The 23,206-nt window shown below is 44.9% G+C and overlaps 2 protein-coding genes across 2 annotated transcripts in view; one reads left to right on the plus strand and one right to left on the minus strand.

Annotated features, from left to right (window-relative positions):
• The first annotated feature begins 5,212 nt into the window (after positions 1-5,212).
• LOC120027261 (procollagen C-endopeptidase enhancer 2-like) lies at positions 5,213-9,212 on the plus strand. Its single transcript, XM_038972175.1, has 4 exons — positions 5,213-5,442; positions 5,879-5,965; positions 6,367-6,558; positions 7,562-9,212. The coding sequence occupies exons 1-4, from the start codon at positions 5,301-5,303 to the stop codon at positions 7,747-7,749; spliced, it is 609 nt and encodes a 202-aa protein (XP_038828103.1). The 5' UTR covers positions 5,213-5,300; the 3' UTR covers positions 7,750-9,212.
• A 3,272-nt stretch (positions 9,213-12,484) lies between these two features.
• LOC120065564 (nucleosome-remodeling factor subunit BPTF-like) overlaps positions 12,485-23,206 on the minus strand; it is a 53,578-nt gene continuing 42,856 nt past the window's right edge. Inside the window, exons 23-32 of the mRNA XM_039016631.1 lie at positions 22,667-22,892; positions 21,755-22,335; positions 21,162-21,244; positions 19,789-20,014; positions 19,327-19,607; positions 18,624-18,797; positions 17,696-17,888; positions 17,236-17,320; positions 16,055-16,241; positions 12,485-14,836 (exon numbers count right to left, since the gene is read on the minus strand). Of these exons, the coding sequence (XP_038872559.1) occupies positions 14,800-14,836; positions 16,055-16,241; positions 17,236-17,320; positions 17,696-17,888; positions 18,624-18,797; positions 19,327-19,607; positions 19,789-20,014; positions 21,162-21,244; positions 21,755-22,335; positions 22,667-22,892 (2,073 nt within the window). The 3' untranslated portion in view covers positions 12,485-14,799. The remainder of the gene's footprint in view (positions 14,837-16,054; positions 16,242-17,235; positions 17,321-17,695; positions 17,889-18,623; positions 18,798-19,326; positions 19,608-19,788; positions 20,015-21,161; positions 21,245-21,754; positions 22,336-22,666; positions 22,893-23,206) is intronic.

A 23,206-nucleotide genomic window follows, 5' to 3' on the forward strand; every position in this document is an offset into this window, starting at 1 on the left:
TTTGCAAACGTCTAAACTAAGCTATGGAGCTTTGACCCACGAAAATGTACCATACAAATCAATCACATACATAGCAATAAGGTTTAATCACGACTTTAATACAAATGTTTGAAATTTGCAATACCACGAGCATCCGAGCGTCGCCTCACAGTTTGAAACATTGTGTCCAAAAGGGGGCAGTGGTTCTACGCGTATGACTTTTACCGGTATAGGCTACACATTCACAGTGGCAAACATAATTGTATTTATTTATTTAACCTTTATTTAACTAGGCTAGTCAGTTCAGAACAAATTCTTATTTACAATGACGGCCTACCAAAAGGCAAAAGGCCTCCTGCGGGGATGGGGCCTGGGATTAAAAATACAGAATAAATACAATATAAATATAGGACAAAACACACATCACAACAAGAGAGACAACATAGCACTACATAAAGAGAGACCTAAGACAACAACATAGCAAGGCAGCAACACATGACAACACAGCATGGTAGCAACACAACATTGCAGCAGCACAAAACATGGTAAAAACATTATTGGGCACAGACAACAGCACAAAGGGCAAGAAGGTAGAGACAACAATACATCACACAAAGCAGCCACAACTGTCAGTAAGAGTGTCCATGATTGAGTCTTTGAATGAAGAGATTGCGATAAAGCTGTCCAGTTTGAGTGTTTTAACAGCTCGTTCCAGTCGCAAGCTGCAGCAAACTGAAATGAGGAGCGACCCAGGGATGTGTGTGCTTTGGGGACCTTTAACAGAATGTGACTGGCAGAACGGGTGTTGTATGTGGAGGATGAGGGCTGCAGTAGATATCTCAGATAGGGGGGAGTGAGCCCTAAGAGGGTTTTATAAATTACCAGTGGGTCTTGCGACAGGTATACAGGATGACCAGGTTATATAGGAATATAGAGTGCAGTGATATGTCCTATAAGGAGCATTGGTGGCAAATCTGATGGCCGAATGGTAAAGAACATCTAGCCGCTCGAGTGCACCCTTACCTGCCGATCTATAACTTGTGTATCAGTAATCTAGCATAGGTAGGGTGGTCATCTGGGTAGGGTTAGTTTGGCAGCTGGCATCTGAAAGAGGTGCGATTACGATAGAGGAAACCAAGTCTAGATGTAACTTTAGCCTGCAGCTTTGATATGTGCTGAGAGAAGGACAGTGCACCGTCTAGCCATACTCCCAAGTACTTGTATGAGGTGACTACATCAAGCTCTAAACCCTCAGAGGTAGTAATAACACCTGTGGGGAGAGGGGCATTCTTCTTACCAAACCACATGACCTTTGTTTTGGAGGTGTTCAGAACAAGGTTAAGGGTAGAGAAAGCTTGTTGGACACTAAGAAAGCTTTGTTGAAGAGCATTTAACAGAATAAATAAGAAACAATTAGTTGACACATTTTCATACAGTATTTATCCCGGTGTTTCACCCAACGGGCACAGACTTTTCTGTTTCCATCTATGCGGGCCGGCACCCGTGTCTGACTGGGCCATGGATCTAGCGGACCTGCTCTCATTTCGGGCAGAGAGGAAGAGGCGAAGCGAGAGGGATAATTGGGCCCAAAATCTGTCTTTTCCAGCAGGTGGCGTTTTTTCCCGTTTTTTCGCTCACCAAGCGAGGAGTTTTTGTATGGAGGTCAATGAGCGTGTCGAATTCGGTTAACAAAAAATGTAATGTCTTATTTGCTACGTGTAGATTATTTGATCGAATATACGTTTCGTAAGGATTACGTTGTTACGAGTGTACTGATATAAGTAGGACACGTGACATCCCGGCAACTTTGAGAAAAAAACAGTTTATATCGGAGTTGTGCCTGGTCGTCACTAGTTACTACAGCCATAAACACGCCAATTTTTTAAATGTCTCTTTTTTAAATATTATTTTAAACCTAACCATAACCACACTGCTAATCTTATGCCTAACCCTAATCTTAAATTAAGACCAAAAAGCACATTTTTGTTTTCATGAATATTTACTATAGACATATTTTGACTTTGGGGCTGAAGTAACTAGTAACTAAACGTTCACACGCGAATCTGTCCCACCTGATCTTGCCGCCTCCCGACTGCCTCCCATTTTTGAAGACATTTATTTTCACTGTTAGAGCGGGTACTAGAGTATCTGGTCAATATAATGGATAATCTGTGTTGAGGACCAAAGCCAGGCCACTGGTACTTTTCAGATGTAATTTACATAACAATCGCTAACTGTGAACTTTAACGCCGTGTTACTTTTTTTTATTACTGGTCCCACGCCCACAGCCTATCACAATCCGTAATCACTAATAATCACTATCATCAGTAATTAGTGAAATTAAAGGCTAAAATCTGGGCCACGTTTTATTTAAATGTCCCACACACAGTAGCCTACTAAAGACCGAAGGGCGTTTCATGCATAGAATTAGGAATTTAATAGGACCTCTATGGCTTCATGAATGAAGTGTCTCTGATGTCACTCTGTTTACCTCTGCGTCGGAGTGACACGCCTTCAATTCCAGGCTCGAGGCATATAAACCTCAGGAATTCAGAGCCACTCCAGCAGACTTCGAAGTTGGTTCAATAGTACTTTTCAGGATGACAGTGATTATTCTACTCCTGCTGGTACTTGCGTTGACTTTTTCTGAAGCGGAGGACAATGGTAAGTCGGGTAACAATTATTGCTGCTTTCCAACTATGTCTTATTACATTTACATGTTGCATTTTAAGGAGAAGAATGGTGACAGTATTATTGTAGATCAGAAGATCCATTAGGAAATAGCAAGTTTTAAAACCAATATACTTTGAAACTTTTTTTTGTATCTATTGTAAATGTGATGACATGGTGATTTATAAAGCATTTTCTCAGAGGTGCAATAAAGAAATAGATATATTGGCTTATCAAATCGACATTTTATTTATTTATCACATGCGCCGAATACAACTGATGTAATAGACATGACTAAATGCTTGCTTACGAACCTTTCCCAAATGATGCAGTTTAAAAATAATAATACAAAATATTAACTAACACGAGGAATAAAATAAAATACACAAGAATGGAGCTATATACAGTGAGTACCAGTAACCTACCAGATCAATGTGCAGAGAGAGGTACGAGGTATTTGAGGTAGATACAGTCTGCACATGAAGTCAGGGTAAAGTGACTAGGCATCCGGATAGGTAATAATAAGAGTAAAACAAGGAAAAGAATAGCAACAGCAAATTATGAGTGTAAAAGTGTCTGTGAGTGTGCGTGTGTGTTTGTGTTGTGTTGATATGCGTGCGTGTGTCATGTGTGTATGTTAGGGTTTTGTGTGGGAGTGACAGTGTAGTGTGTGTGTTAATGGTGTGTGTATATAACATCTAGCGAATGTGCGTAGGGTCAGTCAGTGCATGGTAGAGTCAATGCAGGTAGTTTGGGTACCCTTAATTTACCTTTTAGCAGTCTGGCTATTTAGCAGTCTTATGGCGTAGGGCAGAAGCTGTCTCGGGGCCTGTTGGTCTGAGAGCTGATGTTCCGGTACCGTTTGCCGGACGGTAGCATAATGAACAGTCTATGACTTGAGTGGCTGGAGTCTTTTGCAATTTTTCGGGCCTTCCTTTGACACCGCTTGATATGAGTTCCTGGGTGGCATAACTTCATGTATATTTATGTTTGGAATTAAAGTACATTTTATGATTGATATTAAAAAAAATATCTTTCACAAATATAAGCCTATAATTAAATCTCCGACATATCTAATTCAATATTTGTAAAGGCTACTTTGCAACAATATAATAATCTGAAATGTGCATATCATAAAGCTGGAGTTTACAAAAAGAGTGACATTCTCCTAATCTGACAACTATCGGTGTCAGGCAGTTACAGCTAGTTCGAATTACAAAGCATACTGCCACTAGACATTTACGTAAGCTCTTATCCAGAGTGATTTACAGGAGCAATTAGGGTTAAGTGCCTTGCTCAAGGGCACATCAACACATTTTTCACATAGTAGGCTCTAGGATTCGAATCAATGATCTTTCAATTACTGGACCAAGGCGCTTAACTGCTACCTCCTGTCTATCTGCCACCCCATAATGTCGGTTTTGATCATTGAGAATACAATGATTATCCTGTGAATGTTTTACTTTACTTTTGGGTGTTTGGCTTGTGTGCTGACAGTAAGACTATATAGGCGTACTTATAAGATCTGGATGAAAATGTCTTTATAAATGACTATGTAATATCAGTAAATTAGATTATATGGTGAATACATTAAAAAAACACAATTGAATAGAATATGTGCAGTGCATTTTGCATGCTTTAGTTCAGTGCCCATACTCTTTATATTTATTTTATGTTACCAGGTTAGTCTTATTGAGATGAAATATCTATTCTACAAGAGACCTGGCCAAATATCACCACACATTTACAACATAATAAAACACAGAGCATTACAGTTTAAAAACATAAATTTAAAGATTGAGCAGGCAAGATACTTTGGGGAGGTGTGGTGCATCCTGGGGTCAGAACATTGACAGCCCCCCACTTCATTGTCCACCATAGTTTTTACCCTAGCTTTAAACACATTCAAGGAGACAAGCTCCTGTAATTTCATGCCCTTTGGTAGTTTCTTCTAAGTGGAAAGGGCAGAGAACTGAAATGCTTTTTTTTACCCAGCTCTGACAGTAAAAAAATAATATTGATAGTCTCAAGCTATTGCTTATATTAAGAAGCAGTCAACTGTACTCAGAACCTTTTGATGGAGGTATGATATAGGGGCCATTGATATTATAATGTTATAATATACTGCTGAGTGTAACTGTCCTTGCCTGCTTTATCCAGAGCTGTTCTCCGTGATCAGCACCCCCCCTGAGAAGGGCCAGAGTGTTTTACCCGACCCTGGCCAGAACCAGAGCACAAGGCTAGGGGCCAAAGACCCCTCTCTCACCATCAACGAGCCCCTGGAAAAGAGCAGCAAAGCCGGGGACCCCAAGTACGCCCTCCACCCCCTTCCCTCTGGGGTCTGGCCCAAGCACAGTGACCCTCGCCCCGGCCCCCACAACAAGAGCAAGAAGGGCCCTAAAAATGACCGCCTGATCGAGCACAACAGCGAGAAGAACCGCGGCGAGGCGAGTCTAGCACTTCCCAAAACGCCACTGACCGCTGCTACCAACCGCACACAAAAAGTAAACGTGGACCCTTACCGAGACCCCCACACTAACTTCAACAACCCCCCGCAGATTGACCCGGACAGTCACCCCAACTCCAGATCCAGGGGCCACCCCCACATTCACCCAGCCACCCCCCCTCGCAGGGACCCCCCAACCAGAAAGATGGACCCGGAGGAGAACCGCCCTGGAGGGAAGTCCAGTCTGTACCAGTCCGGCGGCGCCAACCGGAATAACAGCCGCTCATCTGTGCTCCTCAACCGTCGCTCCTCCAGCCTGCTCTACCACTTCGACATCCTGAAACGAGGTACGGAAAGTGAAACTACACCCCCACACTATGTATGGTACAAAGGGAGTCGTGACAGTGAGACTGCTGCGATTTCGGGATAGTTAACTGATTACCCCTCCAGCCACAAATTGCTGCCTACATCTGGATTGAATATGTCCCTTTGTGTGAAGTCTTGGGGGGTGAGAGGTCATGATAGCAATGCTAAATATGCCTAAGTGAGATCAGTTATGATGCAGTAATTAAGGGGTGAGACCGGAGCGGGGAGGATGGGGAACGTGGAGCCCCCTCCTGCGGAATGCGATGCCTGGGTTCTGTAATGACAACCCTGGTCCTTCGAATGACACTGGAATGAAGTCTGGCTTCACACAAGCAGGCAAGGCACGGTCGGTCACTCTCTCTCCTTCTTCTCATCTCCGTCTCTCTCTTCCTTTCTCTTTGTCTCCCTGTCTCGCAGAGTCTGACTTCACTCACGAGGCCGTCTGCATGAGTGAGTGCAGGAAGGAGAAGGAGGAGAGAGAGCACTACTGCTACAGTGAATTTGGTGAGTGTGTGTGTGTGTGTGTGTGTGTGTGTGAACGAGGTTAGACTATTGTATGAGAGTGAGATGGATGGCCTGGCAACCATCTTCCAGTGATCTCTCCATAAAGACTGTAAGTGAAGTGAAGGGATGGGGAAAAGGGGACAAAATAAGGGCATGACACAATGTCTGGTGTAGTCTATTTGCAATCCGCCAATCATGCTGGAGTTTAGACTGGATTGACAGACATTCCCTTTGGTCATGTAGAGTCTTCTCACCATGGTGAAGTTGCCCCAAAACGCTGATCTTGGGTCAATTTTGCTGATCCTAGATCTGTACCTATGAGTGCTCTGTGCTACTATCCACTTTAGAGTTACAAACAATGACCTTTACTTTAATTTCACCATTTACCTTTGACATTTCAGCCGTCAATGGGATCGTTCATGACATAGACATGGTGCGTAAGGGGATTAGACTCATCACACTGATGGTGAGCAGCGATGGCTTCTACAAGATGAGCCGTCTCTACGTCACTCCAGACAGCTTCTTTCTCAAAGTGCGTCTCCTAGTCCTGGACACCTACAAATGTAGCAAGCCTTGTCCTGACATCAAACTAGGTAAGTGTCAATTTAAGGAACTAATGAACGCATCCCAAATAGCACCCTATCCCCTAAATCAAGGCTCTCCAACCCTGTCCCTGGAGAGCTTCCCTCCAACCCAGTGGTAACTGGGGCGGCAGGTAGGATAGTGGTTAGAGCGTAGGGGATGTAACCAAAAGGTTGCAGAATCTCCAAGGTAAAAATCTGTCGTTCGTCCCCTGAACAGGGGCAGAACGACAGTAGGCTGTCATTGTAAATAAGAATTTGTCCTTAACTGACTTGCCTAGTTAAATAAAGGTTACATAACTAAACTGATTCAGTTCATCAACCAGCTAATTATTAGAATCAGGTGCGCTAGATTGGGGTTGGAGTGAAAACCTACAGGATGGTAGCTCTCCAGGAGCAGGGTTGGAGTGAAAACCTACAGGATGGTAGCTCTCCAGGAGCAGGGTTGGAGTGAAAACCTACATGATGGTAGCTCTCCAGGAGCAGGGTTGGAGTGAAAACCTACAGGATGGTAGCTCTCCAGGAGCAGGGTTGGAGGGAAAACCTACAGGATGGTAGCTCTCCAGGAGCAGGGTTGGAGTGAAAACCTACAGGATGGTAGCTCTCCTGCCCTATGTGGTGCAGTAGTAGACCATATAGGGCAGGAGTATTCAAATCCTATCCTGGAGGTCTGAAGTACTGCTGGTTTTCTGTTCTATGTGATCATTAATTGCACACACCTGGTGTCCCAGGTCTAAATCAGTCCCTGATTAGAGGAGAACAATGGAAAAAAAAGCAGTGGAACTGGCTTTGCGGTCCAGTTTTGAATTTGAGGGATATAAGGTGCCACCATGGCTACGTTCCGATATCAACACTAGCATATTACTTCTAATGGATTCCCAATACATTTCTCCATGCTATGTGGTATACTATTATAGTCAATGGTACTGAACTCATGTCTACCAGTTGAGCAGAGAGACCAAATACTGCTAATAAATTCACTGACACCCTCTCTTACCCCAATGCTATTCTATAGGTAGCCGGTACATTGTAATGGGCCAGATCTACCACCGGAGGCGCCACCTCCCCAATGACCTTCTGGCCCTGCTGGGGGGCAAACTGAAGCCAGGGGACGGCCTCCTGCGCAGCAACAACTACGTCAAGCGCTTCAACAAGAGGAGACACCAGAAAGCCCTGGAGGCTACCCGCTCCAAGTGTAGGTGAAACCAAAACACACTATCGCCCCCTACAGCGGTGGAAAAGACATTGCAGCCGTCAACATGAAGTGACTGTGACCTATAACCCTACAGCATTTCAGCAGAGACGTAGATGGACGAGCCCAAGGTGTTGTTGTTTTTCCCGGCATGGACCTCCTGCACTTGTTTGTATCATAATCCAGGTTGAGTGGTAATGTTTTTGCTTGTCTGTCTGTACAGTCTTTACCTTGTAGCTTTGCGTCCTCTTCGATAGAAGACACAAGTGGAGTCTATATCAAAGGTTCTCATCTTTAAACCTCTGCTTGAAGTGTTGCCCCATCAGATTTCCTCATACTGTTGCTCTCTATTATTGTGCATGAGCATTTAGTTGGATAGAGGGCACACTTAACAAAGGTAAAAGATGAGCTCTCTAGTATACCTCTATGTTCATAAGTCTTCTATACTCATTTATTAAGATGTCGTAGTACTTCAAATGATCATTTATTCATGTCTGGTACATGAATCGGTCAGATCAGTGCCTCCCTCTTATTGGTTTCTTTTACGATTTAAATATTCTGCCAGCAAACCCAGAGTTCTGGTTCAATGGAATCATTTAGGTAGAGGACATTTTCATTGGCAAATTCGATGTAACACAACTTTTCATCAGAATGTTTTGGTTGTCTCGTGTCCACGTTTGAAGATGTTGTCCGAGCATGTGAAAGAAGCCCATATTTGCCCTGAGGGAGGAAGACTGCCAACTCCAGCCCCACTATTCATGCGAACACACACACACACACACACACGCATCTCCAATTGGCTTGTTCCAGGTTATCCCAATCATCCATGGGAAAGACAATCTGTTCAGATCTAGTTGCACACTGGTGCTTCTCCAATGGCAAGAGTCCAATTACATTTCGCCTTTGGAACTTGGTAGGAAACTTTAAAGGACTTCCTATTGACTGAGTATACAATATCAGCAAACTCCTATTTATGCCTGTAAGAAAAGCTGTCGCATCTTCACACTGTTTTGTTCCTGTCATTTGATTGCAGGAAATGCACTTTTACTGTATGTGAAAGAGAAGAGGGGGGTGGGATGTAAGACTAGAAAAGGAGCATCAACAACAACAAACCCCAGAGGAGGGAAAAGTTGAGAAAAGAGACAAAAAGAAACCTATTTTTCTAATGTTAAAGATGTGTACACGTTGAAATATCCGACGGAGAAAACAGACTTCATAAGGGAACCTGGTGGTATTAGTGAGTGTTTTTGTAAACCTAATCGTGGAAATCTGATCCCCGGGGCACCTGGACACACGGATTCAGAAAAGTGCGGCTCTCCTTGCCGGCTCTCTTTGGAGATGGTGAGGTGAAAGCTAATGCCACCTCTGACCCTTATTTGCTCATGCACACACACACAAACACACGCACCCACATCCGATGCGGAACAAAGTTCAAAGGAGACATTTTAGAGTGGCATAGCAAGGAGAGATGTGAGGAGGAGGGAAGGAGGGAGGGAAGGAGGGAGGAGGAGGGAAGGAGAGAAGGAGGAGGAGGGAAGGCAAAAAAGAAAGAAGAGAAAGAAGGTTATAGTGCCTACAGAAAGTATTCACACCCCTTGACTTTTTCCTCACTTTGTTGTGTTACAAAGTGGGATTAAAATGGATTTAATTGTCATTTTTGGTCAACGATCAACACAAAATACTTTGTAATGTGGAAGAAAAAATTGAATATTTATTACAAAGTTCAGAAAAATAAAATACTAATATATCTTGATTAGGTAAGTATTCACCGCATCATAGACAAAACATGTTACAAACACATTTGGAAGAGGTTACAGCTGTGAATCTGTAGGTGAGTCTCTAAGAGCTTTGCACACCTGGATTGTACAATATTTGCCCATTATTCTTGGTAACATTCTTTAAGCTCTGTCAAGTTGGTTGTTGATTGTTGTTAGAAAGCCATTTTCAAGTCTTGCCATAGATTTTAAAGCCGATTTAAGTCAAAACTGTAACTAGGCCACTCAGGAATATGCAATGTCTTGTTGGTAAGCAACTCCAGTGTATATTTGGCCTTGTGTTTTAGGTTATTGTCCTGCTGAAAGGTGAATGTGTCTCCCAGTGTCTGTTGGAAAGCAGACTGAACCAGGTTTTCCTCTAGGATTTTGCCTGTGCTTAGCTGTACTCCGTTTATTTTTATCCTAAAAAACTCCTGAGTCCTTGCTGATGACAAACATACCCATAAGATGATGCAGCCACCACCATGCTTGAAAATATGAAGAGTGGTACTCAGTGACGTGTTGTGTTGGATTTGCCCCAAACATAACGATTTGTATTCAGGACAAAAAGTTGTTGATCCATCCTCAGTTTTCTCCTGTCACAACCATTAAACTCTGTAACTGCTTTAAAATCATCAATGGCCTCATGGTGAAATCCCTGAGCAGTTTTCTTCCTCTCTTGCAACTGAGTTAGGAAGGACAGGCTGCATCTTTGTAGTGACTGGGTGTATTGATGCATCATCCAAAACCTAATGAATAACTTCACCATGCTCAAAGGGATATTCAGCATCTGCTTTATTTTGTATAATTTTTTACACATCTACCAAACGGTGGCCTTCTTTGAGAGACATTGGAAAACCTCCCTGGTCTTTGTGGTTGAATCTGTGCTTGAAATTCACTACTTAATTGAGGTACCTTACAGATAATTTTATGTGTGGGGTACAGAGATTGGGTAGTCATTCAAAAAGAATGTTAACCACTATTATTGAACACTGAATGAGTCCATGCAACTTATGTGACTTGTAAAACACATTTTTACTCCTGAACTTATTTATGCTTGCCATAACAAAGGGGTTGAATACTTATTGACTCAGGACATTTCAGCTTTTCATTTTTTATGAATAAAAAAAATGTTCTACAAACAAAATTCCACTTTTACATTATGTGTAGATCAGTGACACAAAATCTCAATTTAATCAATTTTAAATTCAGGCTGTAACACAACAAAATGTGGAAAAAGTCAAGGGATGTGAATATTTTCTGAAGGCACTGTATGTACATACATCAAGAGAGAGACCCTGGGAGAGAAAGAGAGATCCTGGGCTCTCTCCATTCCTGAGGGAAAACTTTGAATGGATGATAAGATAGACATCCAGGCCACAGACCCTTGGTCTGGCCTGTCATCTTTGACTATGATCATACTTAAAATGAGAGAAAAGCCAAAGGTTTGCACTGCGCATATCTCATCTCATACTACATGGAACTAATAAAGATGTATTTGTTTTTTACTCATTGGGTGTCGGTGTGGTCTGTGGGTCTTATTCATGTGTTATCGGTGGGGGCTAACACTCAGCCGAAGCCTTGCAAACACACATTCTTGAATGGCACCACAGAATTACATATATAATCCCTTTTGGATTCATTCCTGACCAAGATGCCTGCCATAATGAACACATTCTGGAATTATGAGGGTCTATGACATCAGCCTCTCTAGTGAATTATAGGATCTCTATGTATGGTGCACACAGATTTGAACTGGAGTGTATATTTAAAAATACTGTTTCAATCCTGATGATAACCCCTGGTGATTAAGTGCCCAAAAACAGGGTCATAATTAGGGTGTAATAGGGGCTCCGTCTGGCCTCGGGAATGATTTTCGAACCAAGCCGTTTCCATGCTTTGAAGTCCATCTGGGAACAGAGCTGGAGGGAACAGATGCAGTCGGGCAGGAAACGGGAGCTCGCTCGCATCTCGGCTACCATCACAGTGGGACAACATTCCTTTTGGAGAGGAATAGGGATAAGGGGTTGGGATGGGGGAAGAGGTGGGAATTTGTCCTAGTTCCTTCCTGCGTGACAGAGAGAGCGAGAGAGTTCCAGCCCCCAAGCCACAGTGAGAGGAATTGATGGGACTTGTGGTCATCTGTAGTCCATTTGGTGTCCATGCAAAGCTCTGGATTCAGTTAGGGGTTTGGAGTGAAGGGGGAGCGTGAAGAAGGGAGACAGGGAGGGAGGGGTGTGTATATCTTCGGTGAGAAGGGAAGGTTAAAGGAAAGCTCTTTTGGTATTTGTTTCATTAGTCCATTGTTGATAATAGTCCCAAAATGTTTTGCATGTCAGCAACAAAGTTTTCAAGATATGTAACTGAAAATACAGAAATCTGGCCCGTATGATGCATTTTGCATCATATGATGAAAAACACAGAATCATATGACGCAAAATGCATGATACGGGACTATATCAACAATGAACTAATGAAACAAATACCCCCAACATTTTTTGGGGTGTTTTCCTTTAATGACAGCGGTGACTTGTGTTCAACGCTCATTTATACAGGGGAAATACAATGTGTGTGTGTGTGGGGGTACCCAAAGTATAAGTGCTGCCCTCAGGCATCATCCCCTGCTTTGGTCTGGGTAGAAGTTGCCTCTAGGCACAGATCTAGGATCAGCTAATCCTCCACAAATGTCTTACCTTTTGTGGACCCCAGGAAGAGTAGTTGCTGCTTTCTCAGCAGCTAATGGGGATCCTACTAAATACCAAAATACCTGAAACAGGGAAGCTGACTCTAGATCAGTGTCTGAGGCAACTTAATTCAACTCCACCGTGGAAAGGAATGAAAAAGGTACAAACTACTTAGTATTCATTATATTATACGTTCCTGACCACGTGACCTGACAGGATGAACAAGTCCGGACAAAACTCCTGGCCCTTAAACACAAATTAATTACAACATAAGTACACAAAACCAAAGATGACAGCACATTGGACAATTGATGTCAAAAACATGACTTTATTATCTTGGATGAAATGTCCTATCAAGTACAAAAAAGGATCTCTTAAGAGTTGCCACAATCTGTTAAAAACATAGTATTTTCCCCCAGTTATGTTTCCTCTTACATTTACTAAAAAATGAAATATTTTCAGCGATATGAATAAATAAAAACAGATATTGTGATGAAGTTATTAAGAGATGTGTAGAACTGTTTGGTTCTTAAAAAAAAAAATCTTCAAGAAGAGTCAACATTCTCCACCCCGTTTTAAATCAATATGCACACAATATGCAGCACTTTTAATATAAAGGGCAATTTGACCTAAATGTAGAGTTCACTTTGACAAAAGATAGAGAATATCTATTGAATGTACAGGTAGGCTTAGTTGCTGGTTAAAAATGGACAAAAATAAAAGTACTAATGCTCTAAAAACCTCTAAAATCTCTTTGTATATTGACAGCCATATTATACAATATGAAATACAAACAGGTCTGTGAATAGGACTGACAAACAGGCTTCGGTCACCTCATCTCTCAACTCCGTCCACCTCCGAAAAAGTTGTTGGCACTTCAAACCAGGGTTTCGGTTATTCCCATTTCAATTCCGGAAGTAAACTAAAAATCCAATGAAAATGGACATTTCAGTTCACTTCCAAAACTGAAATTAAATTTACCCCAACCCCTCTTCAAACCTAAGGCTCCCCCCCTACTATTAAGTTGATCTTTAAGAGATATTAATTAAGAGCACCAGCGACAACTCCAAAAATGTTCTCCCCCCAACAAACAGTACTGCCTCGACACAATTATTACAGATTAGAAAAGAGTTCCAAATATGATAAAAATGCCAGTTCCTAAAAAAATCTTCATACAAACCCCAAATTAGAATAAAGATTCCTCAACGAAGGTTGACTTTCTGATTTACTGTTCTAGACCACAACATGTTTACTTGATGCAGTGGAAAACTCAAAAGCATTTGACTTAATCCTTTATAGGGGGCCTATGAGTTGAGAGATGCATGTGATCCAACCTTCTTGACAAAACATCGGGGGAGAGAGGGGGGAGATTGCGGTGTGGATGGTCAGTACACTTAGGTTAAATATGCCCTTCAACGGTTTTCACATTCTCCAAGTCCATCCTCGGTTATTTTCCTGTGGAAGGACTTCGGAGAGCTTTTCTTGTTTTCATCGGATGAATGTCTTCAATTAAAAATGTTAGAGAAGCCTCTACATGGCGAGAAATAGAGCTTGTTTTCTCTATGTCGGCTGTTTCATATACACCAATATTCCCATCTTAGGTGGTAACAAAGAAAAAGGAGAACAGAGGTTCAACGTCAGAAAAAATAAGGTTTTACAAACAGGATAGCATTTCCACAGTGAGACATGACATAGAAATGGTAACTTGGACTCTCCATGGCCTGTTTGGAGGTCAGGGCACATACATCTTCAAGGTGGCACCAAGTGGGTTCACGATGATCTAGGATCAGCTCGTTCCAAACACAAGCAGCCAGACAGGTGTGTGCTATTTAGACCCATTTCGAATGAGGGATCACGAGATGAGGAAGCAGAGACAGCTGGAAAGTGTCAGTGGTTGTCATCCCAAATGGAATCCTATTCCCTTTATAGAGCACTACTTTTGAACCAGGGCCCATATGGCTCTGGTCAAAAGTAGTGCACTATATAGGGAATAGGGTGACATTTGGGACATACAGTCTGAAATGGGAGTTGACCCCCAGGGAAGGAAGAATAGCTGATACAAAAGAGATGTGAGATTAGTTACGGAATAAACAACTTGAAAAGAGTCTACTGCTGCCTTGTTTCGTACTGCCCTTGAACGGCCCATTAGCTTATTGACTTCAGGGGGGTTTTCTCCCACCATCCCTCCATTTCATCCACCAGATCGGAAGTGCTTTGAAGGAAGGAAACAGGCTGTGAACTGAAAGTCTGAGCCTCCCTCCCCCGTCTGTTGGGGATGTGGTATCTCCCATCATGAATACTAAGGGTTTGGATAATGGAACCTTCCACTGCCAGTCTCTTCTCTTTCCACGGCCTTAGAGGTGGTTGAGGAGCGGCGAGGGCTCATACGGTTTGGTAACAAGGCCGTTCGGCCTGAAGCATGCGTCGGCTACGATCTTCGAGGAGTGTGTGCTGGTTTTAAACGGGGGTGTGACTCCCACTCCCAAGTCCGACAGGTGTGGTGGTGTGTGTGTGGACACGTAAGAAGTAGCCTGGCTTCCCCATTGGAGTATGAGTGTTCAGGGGGAACCACATTGGCAGCCATTTTGACAGTAAGCTTTAGAAGGAGTGCCGACTGTGTATTCTAAGAGGCTGTAGACTGCAGTTTGTTGTTATGAGACCTACAGAACGCAGAGAGAAGGGGAAACAGTTGATGTGATCGTTTGACGTGTTTTTTTTTATTTATTAAAAGCTTGACAAATCACAAAATATGCACGAGGGAATAAAAAAACACTTATTGGATGCCAGTGGGGTCAGACGTTTGCGCAGAGAGCGCAGCCATGTTGGTGTAATGTTCTAGAAGGCTTGTATATACAGTGAGAACATACCATGTAAAACGTGGGACAGTCGAGTGCACCAGAAATGAACTGCAAAGCTACACAAAAAACTATGACCTATACCATACCATTATTTTTCTCTTTGAACATACAATACTCCTTCACAAAAGGATATAATATGCACATAAAACAATAACATTATACATTAATAATTCAGATAAAAGACTAACTGATAAATGTTGTTAGTCTTTTAAAAATGGCCAGCTAAGAGGAGATACAATCTTTGCACTTCATCGACACAATAAATGTACTCCATTAAATTAAATGATAGGTCATCTGCACATGTGGAACTGAGTTGAATACAACATTACATGTGTGACAAATGACTTTCAACATTTTAGCAAAATCTAATCACAACGATGTTGTGAACTAACCTTTTCGATACTTGATATTGTGCCTCACACGTCACCAGAATGAGATAAACAGAAATGAACTCAACTTCCATCTAATATATGTCGTCTGTGAATGTAAAAAAAACCTAACAGATGTTTCCCTTGATTGCTGTTTGTGACCAACATGGCTGCCATTATCAAAATGGAGAAATGTTTTTAAAGTGTCTTTCCTTCTAAAAATACAAAAAAAAACACACCTACGGTGTGGTTTATACTGTAAATATACTTTTTTACAAATAGTTTGACGCTGTTTTAAAGACATAAAAACAGCAAGGTCCAGGATAGCCTAATGTTTTTTTTTAGAGTGACCCCGGCACCCAGCTCAGATTCCAACTACAAGGCCAGACTTATGACATCACAATCTGTAAGAGAGGGAGAGAGAATGGATTACATAAACACATGCAGGTGGAAGCACATGGTCATAAGCACACAAACACGCAATGCAGGCGGAGGGGAGGAGGTATAGATGCAAAACTACGTGCAAAAGACAGGAGATGGGATGCTAAGGACATTGAGCATGGATTGGACATTGCTACTACACAGCTCTAAAGTGAAAAGGGTGGGATGAGCTCAGAGTTCAAAAGGTCAGAGTTGACTGACGAGGTCTTACCTGCTGGCTTTGAACCCTTTGAGCTTCTGGACGAAGAAGTTCTCGAGGACCTCGGCGCTCTGGTAGAACGGCGAGTCGCTGGGGTTGTAGTAACGGCAGTTGTCGAAGACTTTGGTCATGTCCGCCACGAACTCCGTCAGCTTGATGTAGTAGCGCTTCTGCAACCGCTCCTCCATCGTAGAAAGATCTAGAAGGGAGGAAGAACAGAACATGAATCACCTCGGACTCATCAAGTCGACTCTTCTCCAGCATCTCGCATAGTTGCTTCAAAAGTAATTGCAGTTTTTGTGGTGTGAATGTTTGATAGATATTCAAGTATGCGTCTGAAAGCGCAATACATCACTTGTACATCAACTTGACTGTCAGAAATCCCAGCTCAACGCCAGGTTCAAGCCTCAATCTCTGCCTCGGCCCTTTCAAAGTGAATTACACGGGATGTGACCGAGCGGCCGACCCGTCGATTCTGGCAACATGCTGTCACCGTTATGAAATTCGCCTTTGAAAGAAGTTGAAAGTTGACCCTCAATTATTACGATAGGTAGCGAGGTAAGCTAGCAACAAGCCTGGTCCTTCATAATTCCCCAAAGGGCAGCAGTGGTTTTCTCCCGTGTCGCGCCCCAAGGCTCCATTTTAAACAAACATATCCGATTCTTAACCTTCCCTCACCCCCCACCCAGTCAGCAGGCCGACCCCTTGCCCATATCAAAGAGGGCCTTCTTCTCCGTCATCAGACTTCATCTACAAACCCCAAACTTACGCCGTCCGGACCGCCGTGGCTAGACTTGGCTTTTTTTCCTGCAGGGTGAAAAGGTTTCTTTTTTGCGGGAGGTGGACTAGAGTTTCCAGGCCCAAGTCGAATGCACTGTAGTGTAGAAGGGGGCTACTGTAGTATCCAAGTGTAGAAGTCTCTGGGGTTTTTCCGCCAGCTCATTAATGGTTTGTTTGTGTGGAAGTTCAAAAAGGCCCTGTTGACGCAAGTCCGCCTTTTACATGGGCAGTTTGATCTGAGTTGGAGGCCTTTCCTCTCGAGCAGGGCGATGGGGTGTGTGTGTGCGTTTGGGGGTGTGTTTGTGTGTAGCAACTTAGGAGTCCCTTGTGATGACTATTCCATTTATGACAACAGCACCTCTTTTTACAATGTTGAATCAATGCAAACCGGCAGAACTCTCCCCCCCACTCACCCATTGGTTCCTTAATGACTCCGTAGTAGTCTGGGGCGTCGTTCGGATCCACCGGCTCCAGGAACGGCCACGCCATTTTGTGAGCCTGAGAGAGGTAGGGAGAGAGAGGGAGAAAGAGAGGAGACACTTGAGAGACGTGCAGAAAAAAAAAAAAAAGAAAACGAAGGAAAACAAACAGAGGTTGAAAATGGCATTGGAAGCAGCTGGTTCAACACAGATGTGCTCCGTCTACGTCCGTGCCATGCGGACACAGAGGAGGGGAAGAAGAGAGAGGAGAGAAGGAACAGGGTGGAAAAACCCCTGTAGCCAGGGCAGTTGTCCAAGTGCCGCCCAGGGGACCAGCATACAGATCAGATAAGAGATGAGAACAGAGGAGGGCTTTGTTTCGTACCGTCCCGACGCTACGCTAGGTAGAGAGGGAAGGAGAGCGAAGGGAGGAGGGAAAGAAGGGGTGACATACCTGTAAGGAGCGCAGGATTCTCCTTAACCCCTCGTTATCCTTGTCGGTGAGCGGCGTGAGCACCGTCATGGCGTCCTCTGTGGACTGGCACTGCGGACACACGTACTGGTCGATGTGGTTGGCCTCGCTCTGCAGGATGCCCACGCAACGGCCGTGGTACCAATTCTGGCAGCGGTCGCAGCCGATGTAGAACCTGAGCGGGGGCGAGGAGGAGGGTGGCAGGGGTGGGTCACGTTCATTGTGCTTGATGAACACGACCCTGGTTTCTGTTCCAAGTCTGATTGAAGAAATAGACTCTGGCGTGTCTTGAATACCCTCGTCGCATTCTAAATAGTAGGCATTTTGGGTATGTGAAATTAATTTATAGTAAGGAACATTTCAGAAAATGTGTATGCTTTAAAAGCCAGGGTGATATAGACATACTCATTTCAGGTTTACATCGAGTAGAATTCGCTGCACACTATTGAAGGAGAGGATAGTCTTTGGAGTCCCATGTGTATAGGGTAATAGGGGATGTGCTCTACCAAAATTAACAAATGGCGGGAATCGACGCAATTGTGCATTAGATGATGCAGTCTCAGTATGGATGAGCCTGGAATGCTGATATGTTTTGCTTGGAAGGTTGTTTTTAGTAAACAGTACGTTGCAAACAGCACGTAGTACGATTAGCACACAGTATGTCGTTTTAGTCAGTAGTGGGCAAGACAGATTTCGGACACGGCCAATGTCTCGGCATAAGGAATTCAAGCTGTTACATAGAACAACCTTCAACATCAAAGGAAATATGAAACAATACAACGTATAACTGAAACTAAACAACAAAAGCTCAACCGATATCACCATCTAATAGACAATATTGTACGTTTTCGCCACTGAGGAACCATACAGACAAAAACACACACACACACACACACTCCTATGCACTTACTGTGCTTCATCGTAGGGCGTTCGACAGATGCAGTAGAGCTCCTCGGTCTTTCCCTCCTGGGCCCGCTTGCACTCGCTGCAGATGTAGTCGTCCATCTTCTTGGCGTCCTTCTCGGTGACACCCACACACTCGCCGTGGTACCAGTTGGTGCACAGGTCACAGCCAATGTAGAACCTGGGAGAACACAGGACGTGAAAGAATGCCAAATCACTATCGGGTCAAATGAGGTCATTGTAATCACCATGGTTTCAGGTGCGTTTGTTAGGAATGTATTGAATTGTTGCCATAGTGTTTCAACTTCCTGGTTGATGGCATTTCAGGAAGATAAATAATGGAGAGTCACCTGTTAAAGTCCCAACACACCGCAATAGTTTCAGGTGAAATTGATCTTCACTTCTGATAATTTTTGAGCTTCCTCGTAAATGGTTAATGGTATACATTTTGACTGTCTCTTCAGAGAGGCATTGGCGGTAGCTTACTATACATTTAACGTGTTTGAACTATATTGAGGCTCCTCAGAAGGGCTTTAGACAAGGGTCATGTTTGAGTTACAAACATTGGGTCCCAAATGGCACCATATTCCCTAGTGCACTACTTTTGACTACAACCCAATGGACACCCTAATTCCTGTATAGTGTACTGCTTTTCACCAGGGCCCTGGTTAGGGAATAGGGTGCCATTTAAAACACAGCTGGTCTCTTACTTGGACTCGTCGTAGGGCGTTTTGCAGACACAGTAGAGCTTGATCTCCTTCTTGCTGTCTGAGGTAGTGGTGGTGATCATCTTCTTCTTCTTGGTGTTAGCCGTCGACGCCGCGTCCCTCTCCTCCTCCCGCTTCCGCTTGTGGACGAAGGCCGCCGGGTTGAGTTGGGAGGTGTGTGTGAGGGCGTGATGCGTGTGTGCGGCGGCGGCCGCCTGATGGGCGGCGGCCTGGGCCCTTTCCTTGTCCCGTCGCAGCTTGGCGAGGTCCCTCCTCAGCTCATCCTGTGGAAGGAGATAAGGGTAGAGAGTAAGATCAAAAAGTGTGTGTGTGTGTGTGTGTGTGAGTTGGACATCTGTGCACAGCTCTGCTACCATGTGTCCATCGTGAGTACAGTATCTTCATGGGAGAATGCCGTGTGTGTGTGTGTGTGTGTGTGTGTGTGTGTGTGTGTGTGTGTCTGACCTGCGTCTCCAGCTGCAGCTCCTTGTCCAGCAGGGCTCTCTTCTTGAGGATCTCAGCCTTGAGTATCTCCTTGTGCCGGCAGAGCAGCGACGACAGCTTGGTGGCGTTGGCCTTGGTCCTCTTCTGCTCGCCTGCTTCCTCCTTCTTCCTCTTCTTGACCGCCTGCTTCTCGTCCTTGTCGATCTTGTCCAGGATGAACTTCATCACCTGGTTGCACACAATCATCCTGGGTGGAAGGGGAGAGAGACAACATGTTATAGGCCTTATAAGACATTATAAAGGCTCCTATACGCTTATAACAAGTTTAGCATTATGCTGCCAGCCACACAACATCCTGGGGGGAGGGGGATAGACATAACATATTATAATACTTGTTATGAGATATTATAAAGGCTCATACATGCTTATAGCCATTTATAAAGATGAATACCAACAGGAACCCAATCATCCCGAGGGGAGGGATGGATGGGATTTTAAAACATTTTGTATTTAGGTGAAGGGACAATGTACAGTCTTCATTTCAGTGTTCCCATCAATGTAACATGAGAGTTAGCTATGAAGCTCATTTTCATCCATAGTCCAGTGAAGGAATTTTAAGGACATTTGAAGTGAATATATTTTGGAGGGGGTTATTCAAATGATCAAATATAAATTGACTTGAAGGAAATGTAATGTATAATGTTTCCATACATCATAAACCATTCCATCACCCGTTACCTCACACTACGAAACAAAACACTGTAAGCCAATCGGTAGCCATGCCACAAGGTCACATGTGACAGATGTCAAGAGTGTTTTTGTTCCCCGTGTTTATTTAGAGGTGGGGCCGGAGAGCGATGGAAAGATAGACTTGCAATAGGAAGCCACTGCTCTCTCGCGCTCTTTCTCTTTCTCACACACACACACACACACACACACACACACACACACACACACACACACACACACACACACACACACACACACACACACACACACACACACACACACACACACACACACACACACACACACACACACACACACACACACACACAAGCTGTGGAGGTCAAGGTCAACCATGGTTCCCAGACACTGGGGAGCTCTGGTCAAAAGTGGTGCACTACATAGGGAACAGGATGCCATTTGGGACACACAGCCACAGTGCCCGGACTTGCCCTGCTCCAGGACTGTAGGTCTGGTTTAAACCCAGTGATGAGGACACAACACATGGTCTGTCTGTGGTAACCTTTCCCATGACCCAGACACATTAAATATAACCCCTGGCTTTCTCCACAGGGAGGGAGAGGATGACACCTCCACACACACGGCGGGTCAACACAAGGTCTGATCGTCATGGCAACAGCGCTAGCTCCTAGCTCCTAGTCCCTCACCTCTGGTTCTCCTCTCTCTCGGCGGGGGACATGGGCTTCTTCTGCTTGAGGTGCTCGATCACCGCGTTCTGCTTCATCACCACCTGTCACAGAGGAGACCGAGGTCAACTCACACGGTTCCGTCCCAAATGGCACCTGATTCCCTCTGTAGTGCACTACTTTGGACCATGTTCCATAGGGTTCTGGTCAAATGTAGTGCACTATATAGGGAATGGGGTGCCATTTCAGAGGTACCCATAGTGTGTATGCACTAGACTAGTGGCACACGCAAGCCACAAACACACACACACACACACACACACACACACACACACACACACACACACACACACACACACACACACACACACAGACAGAGGTAGCATTTAAAACAGACAAAGACGGTGGCGGTGGACAGCTTGGAAAATAAACCAGTCGTGGGAGCAGGCTGTTTGAGAGGACTGTTTATGTGCTGATGTCAGAGAGAGACAGGGCCTACTATAGTGTTACACCACCTGTGTCTGGCTGGCTGGCTACACACACACCTCCCCATCATCCAAACACACAGACATACGCGCACACACACGCAAGTACACATTTCTGATATTGATCACCTGTTTCTGGATGATGTGGCTCTGGCTGGCTGCCACCAGCGCCTGCTCCCGCTTGGCCTCGGCCGCCAGCCTCTTCTTCTGCTGCTGCTGCTCCCTCAGCTGCTGGATCCTCTGGAGCTGCTCCTGCACGCTGGCCGTCTGGATGGTCACCACGTTCTGGATCGGACCTCCAGGCTGGGCTCCCCCGACCCCGGGTTGCTGGATCTGGATGGGAAGCTGGAGCTTGATCTGCTGGGGGAGAGAGCCTCCGGAGGTCCCCTGTTGGGCCTGGAGCTGAGCCAGGACCTGGACCTGTTGCTGGAGGCCTGGGACGGTGATGAGCTGGTGGGAGGAGCCCTGGAGCTGGAGGGTCTGCTGGGGCCGGCACATGGGAGTGCCTGGGGGGTGTTTGAGGGACTTGACCTGGAGGGGGGTTGGGGATTGGATGGGCATGTGGGCCTGGGTCTGGGAGGGGAGTTGGCTCTGGGGGGTGGTGGATGGGGGGGTGCTGGTGGCCAGGGCGGCGCCGGCCTGGATGGGAGCTGCAGCCTGCTGGGCGGGCTGGGCAGGGGCCTTGGTGGTCTGTCCCGGGGCGGTGGGGGCTGAAGGGAGGAGAGGAGAGAAAGGCAGACCTTTAGAAGACACACAGGCTATGAATATTTTATACAGGTGAATATTTGAATGGTAAAACAATGATCTGCGAGTGTGTGTGTGACTGCTGGTGGGCTACATAACATTTGGGTACTGGGTCCTGTTCAGTGGGCACTAAACAGGATAAAACACTTTTGACGTATGACCGTAACCTCTCACTGTTTGTTCGAAAACATTTCCCCCTTTTGTGTCTACTGAACACAGCCCTGCAGTGGATGATGGTGACCGTGTGTGTCCGTATCCGTGTCAATAACACACACGATTATCAGCTCCTTTGACTACCTGTGGAGGTTGGGGTAGCGGCAGGGGCCATTGGGGTGAAGAGGAAGCGTTGGACCTGGCCGTTGGGCATGGCCGCCTGCATGAGCTGCTGACCGGGCCCGGGGATGACCGTGACCCCCTGAGGGATGACCTGCAGCTGGCCCGTGGCCTGGCCTTGGCCCTGGATCATCACCGTCAGGCCCTGGGCCCCGCCGCCTGGCCGCTCTACTGCCTGGCTCTGCTGCTTCTGGAGAGACAGGGAGATGAGGGAGGAGTGATGCTTTTGGAGGTAGTTTAGAGGTACAACGGTAGCCTGGTCCCAGATCTGTTTGTCATGCAATATATAGCAACGACCATAGGAGTTGGCTCGACAAACTGATCTGCGATTAGGCAAGGGTGTACTACTCTTTCAAAAAACAAACAGACCATGTTGAAACTAGCACATATAGACATACTAACAGGGACATGAAAGGGAGTTATTCCGATCTTTCCCGTTGAATAGGACTAAAATCAAAACATACTTGTTTTGAAAGGTACAGAATTACGATACACTAGATGCGC

Source organism: Salvelinus namaycush, chromosome 2 (genome assembly GCF_016432855.1).
Source record: "Salvelinus namaycush isolate Seneca chromosome 2, SaNama_1.0, whole genome shotgun sequence".
Classification (NCBI taxonomy): domain Eukaryota; kingdom Metazoa; phylum Chordata; class Actinopteri; order Salmoniformes; family Salmonidae; genus Salvelinus; species Salvelinus namaycush.